The 11,216-nt window shown below is 42.5% G+C and overlaps 2 protein-coding genes across 2 annotated transcripts in view; both read right to left on the reverse strand.

Annotated features, from left to right (window-relative positions):
* LOC103363546 (capZ-interacting protein) overlaps positions 1–11,216 on the reverse strand; it is a 33,060-nt gene that overhangs the window by 19,370 nt on the left and 2,474 nt on the right. The window lies entirely within an intron of this gene.
* On the reverse strand, positions 2,807–7,381 carry mlnr (motilin receptor). The gene is made up of 2 exons (XM_008290359.1): positions 6,595–7,381; positions 2,807–3,114 (listed from the first exon to the last, which is right to left on the reverse strand). Exons 1-2 carry the CDS (start codon positions 7,379–7,381, stop codon positions 2,807–2,809), a joined length of 1,095 nt encoding a protein of 364 aa, XP_008288581.1.

Consider the following 11,216-nt stretch of genomic DNA (forward strand, 5'->3'; position numbering starts at 1 on the left):
TTATTATTAATATAGAAATAATCAAAACAGTGTTTCAGTGTTAAACAAGGTACATACACACACGTTTCCTGCAAACTGGCTTAAATATGTAGCTGCACGAACTCTAAATGCATTTTTATCTTGCTAACATAATAACAGGCCTCAGAAATTCTAGACTTTTGCAAAAAAAAAAAAGCCCAGAGGTGGATTTAAAGACTCCTTCTGGCTAAAATATGTATTTTTTTGTACCTTTCTAAGAGGTCCATTGATGTGTTTTTATTTGCTAGACGACATTACATGAGCTAAATAACCAATGAACTCCATGGATGAGTATTTACAACTGCAATACAGATTCAGACTTTCGTAGTTCTTACGTAACAAATTGAAGGAATCAAACCTGTTAACTTCCGAGGAGGAAGTTCCTGTATCCTTATACTTCTTCAGGATCAGTTTCTGGTTTGACACGTGTGGCTAAATATATTTGGATACTGTAATTTGCTAACTGTAGCTTTGCGGTGTTTGAGCAGAGTTGTAGGTGAGCTGGTGTGCTTGAGCTTCGGCGACTTTAGAGCGCTAGGTGAAGAAAGAGTTTCTTGAGGAAGTAGCTGTATAAAATGTACATTTAAGCCATTTTAAGGCAGGAAGAGATTATTTTCATGGGGGAAAAAACATCCATCCATTATCTATACACCACTTAATCCTCACGAGGGTCGCGGGGGGCTGGAGTCTATTCCAGGGTGAAGGCAGGGGACACCCTGGACAGGTCGCCAGTCTATCACAGGGCTACACTTAGAGACAGACAACCAAGCACACTCACATTCACACCTACAGACAATTTAGAATCACCAATTAACCTCAACATGTTTTTGGACCTTGTGGGAGGAAGCCGGAGAACCCGGAGAGCACACAGAAAGATTCCGATGCCCCCACTGGGACGCAAACCAGCGACCTTCTTGCTGCGAGGCAACAGTGCTAACCAACTGCGCCACCTTGCATCTAAATGTGTAATTTTGAAACACATAATTGAGTTTTTAGGGGATTTAACAATGATTGAGGAGGAAACATTAACTCTGGCTGCAATATAAACAGCAGCACCAGTTATATTATCACTCTTTAGTTTTGAAATAATATTATTTTAGTTTATAAATGTCTTATGAAATGTGTCACCACCTTTTAGCAATGTAAATACTTCTAATATTACAGTGTGTGCAGTATGTTCAGAAGGCTGCTGCTAAAACAGACGGCGCGGACTGAAATGTAGAGTCAAAACAAGCAACGCGTATATTTCTAACGCGGGATGATTTGAGGTTGTGTAAAGAAAAGCCTCAGAGAGGTGTTGACAGCTCCGTATAAACCGCTCGCAGCCACTCTCTTCATTATCAGTAAAGAAAATAACCAACAGAGGAGTCGTGCTGCTTGTTGATCTTTCCCCAGGTGATAGCAGGACGGTCTGCGGGATACGAGCTTTCGCCGACTGCTTCGTCTCCTCCGGTAAAGAGATGAATGGCTGGGTGAAAAAAAGTGTCATGAGGATGAGTCAGCCCAGAGCGACCATGTCTCTTTGTATTTGTGCAAACCAAGGCCCGATGATTCATGGGCAAAATCACGACCGTTCCTTTTTAAAGAACACGATGTATGGCAGACAGAACCTGGAAAAAAAAAAAGGTTTATTTTTGCGATTAGACATTGTTCAGGTTAAAAATACATAAGTCTGACATTTTTCATTTTTTTATTTTTTTGCTCGAGTACACGAAGTACAAAAGTGTACAATTTCTAATCCGAAACCCAACATCAAAGAACAATTGTACAACGTGTCAAGATTATGCAAGTGGAAGCGATAAAGGCAATAAGCTGTGCTGCTGCTGCTGCTGCTGCTGCTGCTGACAACCTAATATCTTTTTCTCCTCTTTGAAATGCACTTAGAGCAGCCATTACTTTGAATATGGTGATGCAGGGACGACGGCTGCCGGTGTAAATCCAACTCAGGGCCCATTTAATATAATAGCCACGTCAGATTACATGTGATGACCGGCACGTACGCAGGCCCCCAAACCTCAGGGCTCAGGTGGCATCACACACACACACAGACAACGAGTGCTCCATTTTCATACTAATCTGCTTTTATCAAGTGCATGGTCCATCTATTCCACACACACACACACACACTGGGATACCCAATCTCAGATCTGCACAACTAATGGCCCACAGCTAATAGGTTTACTTGTTTTGTTTTTCTTGATTTATGAGCGCGAGCAAACATTATGATAACAGTTGTTCACCATACATTAAACAAATCCAATCTTACTGTAGCTGACTACAATTAAAAATTACAAATGAACAGTCGTCTCACGCGCGGCAAACATCGTCCGTCACCGACGAAAGAGGGGGAAAACTCGGATTGATGGTAATTGCGAAGCGAGTCGGCTGGATGTGTTCGAGTGAGCGCTGACAACAAGCAGGGAAAAAACACGCAGCGGTGCACGATGTGGAGGTAAAATACTTCTGCGTAACACTCAAGACACGGAAACTGTAAATGGAATCCACTGAATGATGAAAGCTATAATGCGACATGACAGACAATCATCATCATGTCTTTGCGAACAGAGCGGCACTGAGGAGTAATAAATGTGATTTTGCATTGGAGTGCAGTGGAGCACTCAGCCCTATTTTTCCCCCCTCAAAGATAAAAATGCATCTCTGCTCTACACGTCCTCTCCTCTTCAGCTCATGATCTTAACCCCTGAACTCTGAAGAAACTTGCGACCCTCTCCTCTGGCGGTGAAAGTCAAACGAGCTTGTAAAGCGCTCATTAGGTGCTGCAGGCCTCTCACACCCCAGTCAGGCTTTCGTTCAGCGTGGAGGTGTGATCGATCACGCAGAGCTGTCTCTGGCCGCGGTGGGCTTGTCTGGAGCGCTGGTGCAGCAGGAAGAGGCGTTTGGCCGCGGCCCTGTACTTCCGAGACATGAGGTTGTAGACGACGGGGTTGATGGAGGCGCTGAGGTAGCAGAGCACCATGGAGGCCATGTTGAACTTCTGGCTCAGCATGGCCGTTTTGTAGTCGTCCACCTGGGCGAAGAGGTTTCTGCCGATGTGGTAGGGCAGCCAGCAGATGATGAAGGCCAGCACCACCACCACTGAGAGAGAAAAGAAGGTAGGAGAAAGAGATTAGTTTACTTTAAAGAATAGTTTGACATTGAAACATTGAGAAGCCGGATACTTCTTTCACGTCTGCAACTCTAAAACTGCAGCCAGCAGTTGCAAATAGTCTGACTGCGGATAAGTCTGCCATTAGTCGTTCATCTCTCCTCCCCTGCTGCTGTCTCTGCGGTAACGTTTTTAAAATCCCCTCCACAACAACAGCAACCTCAGAGCAGCAACCTTCCATCACGCAAAAGCAGCCCTGCCAGTTTGCTCACCTCCCAGCATGTTGCACCAAAACAGTTGCCTCGTCACGATTTTGAGAGAATACAGTCGCTGCATCGTGGGATTGGCCCCGCCCAAGTCGACTGTGATTGGTTGTAAGAAATGCGAACATACCAGAGTTTTCTTTCCCCATATAGCAGAATGACAAAAGGGTGCAACCATAGATATGTATAATAAAGGCTAAATGTCTAAAGGCGGCGTTTCGAACGGGATCACCCTTCGGCCATCTTGATTCGGGGGAAGTTCTCTGGTGGAACCTGTGGTACGTGAAGGAAGGTGAGTGATCTGCACAAAGGTAAATACTCTTATCTCGCTGAAATCTTGACGGATTTACAAACGGTTTGGTTTCTTACAAACGTTATTAACGCGGCTACAATTCAAATTACAAAAAAGCAAAATAATTAAAATACAAATCGTTGCTGGCGGTGAGAGTGTAACATAATTATCCATACGTGCAGTGTTATACCTACACCTCTGATGTTTATAACAAACCAAATCGGTAGAAAATTGAGCAAGTTATGGTTATTTAAAAAATACATGCACCACTACAACACAATGTTATGGGTGAGCGAGCGCACCGTACCAAGATGGCCGCCAGTATGGCCGTGCGATTCCATTGGCCGGCAGAGCAGATGAGACATCTAGCCTTTATTACATATATCTATGTGCAAGACGACTAAGCAACCCTCTTTCAGGGCTGTTTTCTGGGAGAAAAAAGTACCTACCCCATGGATCTAATTGGTTAAACCTGGAGACGACAAATAACGATTGGTTAAACTGTCATTGGTGCTCATATAATGGACGTTACGTTGAGTCATTACTATTTGTTGTTACTTTGGCACATTCTGAGTTAAAGTTGCAGTCGAAGGTGTCGAATCCTACATTGCATAGAAACAGAAACATGACATTTTAAAATGTTGGTTTGTATACAAATTAAACAAAGAACATCTTAATTTCTGATTTTTACAAGTGCTGCTGGAGGCTTATATTTACTAAACAGTTACATGAGCAGCAAAAATCTCATCGCAACTCTCAACAAGCAATGAAATAACCACACCTCCAAAAGTATAAAACTGTTCCTTTAAAGGTGCATTCAATGACCTTTAAGATATATGATAGTGAAGTTAATTGTGTGAGATTTTCAGGTGTTTATCTCTGTTTACTTCCACCTCAATTACACAAGAGATGGATTCATATCCATAGAGCTGCAAAAGTATATTTTTGTGCTATGAGTGAACAGACCTCTTTGGTATTTGTGACTGAATAAGCAACACTTCAATGTAAGGTTATAAAATAGAAAAACAGCCTTAGTCCCAAAATATAGAAGGACACTTTAATCCACTTCAAAGCGATTATGTGGGGATAGTTTGAGCAGATGTGATGGATAGCAACATCTTTGTAGCAGCAACTAGCTTTAACTATTATTAAATCCAGATTGATGCCCATTACATAAACAGACACACAACCAGTAATAGTCCCACTTTGAAAGATAACACTGTGGTCATGTCAGGCCTGTCTCTATTAAGCAGCTAATTAAGAAAATTAGGTTTCAGGATCTTTAAGCATCCTGTGATCTATGGTCTATGGTCATCTCTGACACTTATTAATGGCCAGCAGCAATTACAGCAACATGAAAGGAGCGCCTCCTTAATCTCAAACACACAAACACACACACACACACACAAGCTCTTTTGTTCCCTTAAGTGACCGTAGCTTCTAATTAGTTCCAACAATGGAGTCACATGATCACAATGCAGGCAAGTAAGGCAGTCAATTAGAGCATATATGCAGCATAAAGCTCCATCCAGGAGGAAACAAATCCAACAAAGAGCTCACAACCAGAAATCTCCGCTGCTGGTTGAGGTAATCACTGAGTCACTGGTATCGATCAAGAAGCCCCTGCAGATAAAATTACCATCAATTTGTAATGTGGGCAGTAATTTCTGTGAGGATAATAAATGTCACTTCAATAAATAACGGAGCGGTGTATCTGGCCTACCTACCGACTAATTATTGGAGCATCAACGATAACAGTTATCAGTTAAATGAAGAGCTAACGCTGTGGATTCCCACAATGAGCAGACGCTGTGGTGAGAATTGATCACGTCCCAAACAGCTTCCCGTTGAGGGATCCCTGATATGTGTGACACCAGCAGATTAGAAGGATGCCCAGGACTGTAGCAGCATGGAAATTTCCATTACGGCTGATTTATGTAGGCCTCTGATGACAATCCAATTTGGGATTCAACAAATGCGGACACAAATGGCAGCAGGTTTGAACAACACGAGCTCTGTGCGGTCTGTGCTCCGATAATGAACAGCATTAATATCCTAATGGATGCATCCTGATTAAACATTTGGTTAATACGGAGCGGGCTGGCCGCGGGCTTTTACTGTAAAACTGGGTCTCCTGCACGATTTACCAGAGCTGCAAATTAAGCCAATCAGCATGTGCAGTGGAAGGACATGATTAGCTTCAGACAAAACAGAATAATTAAGCAGCTGATATCAACAACGGCACACATGGCACCGGCTTTTCTCTTCATCAAAGTTGAAGGAAAAAAAAAAAAACAATGTCCCGTGAAAGCGCTGGAGGAGAGGTGGATAAAAGGAGCAGGTGAAACTACTGGAATATAAATCAGTTCTCTAAAAATATGTGAAAACTGCTCAATAATGCCAGCAAAAGCCAGTGCAGAAAACTCAATCTGTCAAGCTGTTTTCTTTTTTTGCTTCAGCAGCAATGAAAGGCAAACTGACTGTGTAAACAGATGGATCTCTGGTTAAAGCCTTTTCCCTACAAAGAGAGCTTGAAATGTTGTCAGTCCTGAATCCAAGCTGTCTGCTGTTTTAGCTCGTGGGAATAAAAAGCAGAGAAAAGCAGGATTACAGGGTGTAACTGCGGATAATGTGAAATGTCGCCGCGTTTTGTGTGTAATTCATGGAGATTATTATTTACAAGTGTGTTTTGCAATTAGCCAATGTGAAACGTTGAGTCACAGCCGCTAGAATGGCTGCCTGTGTAACTCTGCAAACCTTTCTGAGGTTCTAATGTGGTGCTTTTACAAAACTGAACTGAAAACCGTTTATGAAATATGTGTCACTTTTTCCAATTTGGACCACATTCAACTTGATTGCTGTTGGATGTCAGACATATATCTGTCAGCAGAGATGAGAAAACACACCACACTTACCCAGAATCTTGACAGTTTGCCTGTGTGACCTTTCTCGGGCCATCGCGCAGGGGCCTTGGAGATCATTTTTGCTTTTCCACAGCTTGCACCCGATGGAGCCGTAGAGAAAGATGAGGCAGAGCATCGGGCAGAAGAAGTAGGTGGTGGACACCCAGAGCATGATGTGCAGCTGCCCGGAGCTGATGGCGTAGCTGGTGTGCTTGCACTGCCCCGTGTTGTAGTCGGGGTGGGTCTCGTTGTCGTACTCCACCCCTACCAGGAAGAGCGTGGGCGCTGCGGAGACCAGGGCGAACCCCCACAGGGCGAAGATGATGTACTGGACCCTGCGTCTGGTCACCACCACCTTGCTCCTGAGGGGGAAGCTGATGGCCAGGTAGCGCTCGATGCTCAGGGCCGTGATGTGGAGGATGGTGGCCGAGGTGCAGCCCTCGAAGATGTAGTGATAGAAGCGGCACACGGCCTCCCCGAACAGCCAGGGCACGTACTTCCACAGGCGGTACAGGTCGAAGGGCAGGCAGAGGAAGATGATGAGGTCCGACACCGCCATGCTGGACAGGTACAGGTTGGTGGTGGTCTTCATGTCCTTGAAGTGCTGGATGATGAGGATGGTCATGGTGTTGCCCGTCACCCCGACGATGAAGATGAGGATGCAGATGACGGTGACGGGGATGAGGGTGGAGGTGGGGAACAGGGAGCCCTCGTAGTGGTGGTCGTCCGTGTTGTACTGGTCCATGGCTTCTGCTGCGCCACCAGCATGAAGCTCCACCTGGGGTCTGGCCCAGGGCATGCCGATCTCTTTGAGCGTTGGCGCAGTAAAAGTGGGGAATGTGGCCTCGATGAGCAGCTGAGGAGAGAAAAATCCCAAATTAAAGTTCCAAATCTTGCAAGTTTTATCTCCTTAATGACCAGTTATGCGGACTTTACATCACTGCAAACATGTTTTGGAGATTATAAAATGTATTTCTATGAATTAGGAATTCAATAATGTATTGAACATGTGTTAACATTATCTGCTGGAGATACTTAATTCAAAGCAGTGAACACACAAGTTTTGTCAGTTAGATAACACAAAGGCAGGTTTTAATTAGTCGAGCTACATATTCTTCAAGCAACAATATAAACTCTGCTAAGATAAATGCACAATGCATTATTATTACGCAACTGTCTACTGCTGCACAAGAACTAATGGAAACCGTGACGCCTTGAAAATATGTTATCAGTAATATAAAGTACTTTAGCAAAAAAGGGATAAACCGTGCAAACTCACTGCTATAATCCTGTGGACTTCAACCCTAAAAGCAGAAAGCTGGTGCACAAAAAAAAAAAGAAATCTTTGACTTTACCTTGAAAAATTGAGCTGGCTCTTTCAACCTTTTAACTTTTTCTTGGTCCCTGTCGCGTTCACCGGAGAGCAGCCGCAGCGGGAGAATCACATGAAGTGGAAGAGCCTGTCCTGATGCTCAATAACCAGTTGAGATGTGGCGAGAGGCGAAGAAAGGAGCGCCTCCTACACAGCACCCTGAGGAGTCAGGGGAGCAACAGGGAGGTTGTCTGCTCTGTGTGTGTGTGCCTGAGTAATCTTCGTAATCAAATGACGACAGGACAGATGACGGCGAAAGGCAAAGATGGAAGGAAGAGGATTCAAGGGAAGCCCCCCTCTGCCTCTGCTGCTCTGAATAAACATATTCTGCACTGAGCAGAGATACATAAGAAGAAACATATAAAGGCTGTCATGCATCCATTGATTAATGCGTTAATCAGTGAAATCCCAGTGTGTCTGCAAAGCTGTCTGCATGTTAAATGAGAAGTGCGTTCGCCTAATTGCCCACTCTATCTCACCCTTTTGTTACCTACAACAAGCCTCGCTTTAACAATGCTGGTTAAACAGGAATGACATTTCAAGAATTCACATAAAGTTTGATCAGGACTTAGGAGGAGGCCTAAAATGTTCCTCGAGTCTGGAGCGTCAAATCCAGTTTTCTGTTTAACTCTTCCACCTGGTTGTTGTGTTAAAGTATTAGAACACAAGCTGTAGTTTAGCGTGACCTTCAGCCACTTAGTGCACAGTGTTCCCGACTTCACATCCCGCTGATCCATAAGGCTTTCAGTGTGATTTAAAGTTCTCAAGTGAGAGGAGTGCAGATTCTGCTTGGAAAATTTCTGCGTGAACTGAACACTTCTTTTTTTTTTTCTTCAAAGAACCTCATTCCCCGCCTAGTTTCAGTTCCTGATCTACAGGTTTTCCCATCCCGAGTCCAAGGCGACATTAATCACCGAAGCCTGGATGCTGTGCTCTGTTGAATCACATCCATTTCAGCTAAGTGACCCTCGGCAACAAGAAGACCCGCTTGGTGTATTTGTGTGTTTACTCTGAGCTGACCCGTGGCCGGATGAACCACTCGGACTCGAAAGGTCCAGCAGGAGCGTCCCTCCTCGGTCAGAGCAACAGGACGGGGAAAGCTTGTTTGTCTTTTTTTTTTTTTTTCGGCGACCAAGGAGAGCCAGCCCACTTTCACCCTCATTAATCATGGCGCCTTTGCTTACACCACTTAGGAGTGCTTGTGCGGCCAGCAGGAAGCTTAGTGCGCACACAATACGACGAGGTGCAGCAGCAGCGTTGGACTCCAGACAGAGGGAACATATATAATATTAATAGTAGATTTTGAACTCTGTGTTCAATATTCTGTGATCATCTAAAATGCTTGGACACTTTTTTTTTTTGCTCTTGAGAGACAGAAAGAAAAAAAGAGAAAACAGGGAAGCCGACTGGAGCAAAGCCGTGGATAGAGACAGACTTTTTTTTATCAAACAGAATGTGCAGACAGGTGTATATATACGTCTTACTCACGGACGCTTTGGACAAACAGCTGTCAGGGATGAGTCATCATCACAGACTCAGCTGTAGAAACTTCAGCTTTTGATATTTTAATCTTGGTTTAGAGAAAAGTTGGTGATGACTTTTTCTTTTTTTTAAAAAATTGAAGTACTTAAGCAATGCAGGTTTTCTTAATAAAGTCAGTCTTCGTGTTTACTCTTTGTCTACTTGTTCATAAGGTGGAATTTAGAAGATTTGTGGAGGTTTTAGTTTTTAAAAATTTTAACTCCTCCCTTTGGAAAAACAAAAAGTTTATTATAATTAAAATATAGTAAATGTAGGTTAGAGTACAGTCATGGTAAGAATCTAGACAGGTTCAAATTCCTTCACATTTCCTTCCCCACAATTCTGTTTCTTAACTGGATGGGAGGTTTTTTTTTTAAATTAATTGTCAGATTTTAGGATTCTTCATATTACATATCCCTAAGAGTTTCATTCACATCGTAAAATTTTACAACCTGAAATGAAATGTAATGGTAACCTACAACTTTAAAGGTTTTTTCATGCCAAGACTAAACCATTATACTATAATTCACCACAAAAGCTTTGGAGTTTAGCCGCACAGAGAAGCTGTTTTCACCTGTTTCGCTCCTGATCCGTTCAATCTGAGGTCAGATTTCTTTAACTAGCATGAATTCATAACCTCAGTCGAGCACTGCTGTGGATATCTGCAGCTTAATAAGCCTCACTTGTTCATATAAAATGGATAAACGGGTGATTTCTGGAGCCACGAGAGCGACATCAGAGCCACGATCGAAGTGCTTGAAAGACAAACATATGCTCAAACCTCCAAACATGATGAAGAATTATAAATCTTTTATTGTGCATGGATCCTTTGTAGATATCATGGCTATACAGATACACTTTAGATACATATCTATGATTATACATTTTCCCATAACGAACATTGTAAAGTGATATGTCTGGTAGTATGTATAGTATAACAAATTTTCATTTTGGAATGTACGGTGTATGAGGTAACTGCAAACATTAAAATTACATAAAAATGGTCTCTATTTTGTGCATATTTTTACTCATTTTTGTAGCATTTTGTTAATCTCCCCAGCCAAAGGTAGTAAGCCCAGGGTGAAGAGGTGTTAAAATGGCACACGTTGCAATCGCTATCAAAAATAGGAATTTGACTTCATTAAATGACAAAGAGAAGACATTTGCAGAATGTCTAAAGGACCAATTCATGTAATTATCCAGGACGTTTCGCAAGGTACCTGTATTTCATTTTTACAGTTTGCAACAGCAGTTATCTGCCCAAAAAACCAAACGACACTAGACCCCTACAGCCAGATCACTACTGACAGCTCAGTGTTCGCAATCTGTTACAAATACTTAACACACAGAGAAAAGGCAAATTTAGATTCACAGGAAGTACATGATAACACGTTTTGTATCCGCCGTTTGCGTTCCATGATTCATGACTACTCAGGATTTATTATCTTCTGTGGAGAGTATTAACTTATATTACTTCAATATTATAAAAAAATATACTTCACACATGTATGACCTGACAAAAGAAACCAAAATAAATCTTAATACATAGAACTACTTTTCCATTTCTCTCACGGTTTACGTATGCTTTACTAACATCAAATGAATGCTGCAAAAAAGTTAAAGGAAATAAAACACGTTTTAGTGTTTTCTAACACTAAAAGAAAAACATCGAAACTTAAGAGAAATTAAGAAAAAAATTCTCCCGAGATTTTTTTCCTCTCCAATTAAGGCCTCTGAAACA

Source organism: Stegastes partitus, unplaced genomic scaffold, assembly GCF_000690725.1.
Source record: "Stegastes partitus isolate 25-593 unplaced genomic scaffold, Stegastes_partitus-1.0.2 Scaffold668, whole genome shotgun sequence".
NCBI classification, from domain to species: domain Eukaryota; kingdom Metazoa; phylum Chordata; class Actinopteri; family Pomacentridae; genus Stegastes; species Stegastes partitus.

Excerpts from the sequence above, each read along its gene's own strand:
- mlnr (XM_008290359.1), bottom strand. The coding sequence starts at position 7,381 with ATGCCCTGGGCCAGACCCCAGGTGGAGCTTCATGCTGGTGGCGCAGCA. Across the intron at positions 3,115-6,594 it reads GCAAACTGTCAAGATTCTGG|TGGTGGTGGTGCTGGCCTTC; the intron begins GTAAGTGTGGTG and ends TTTCTCTCTCAG.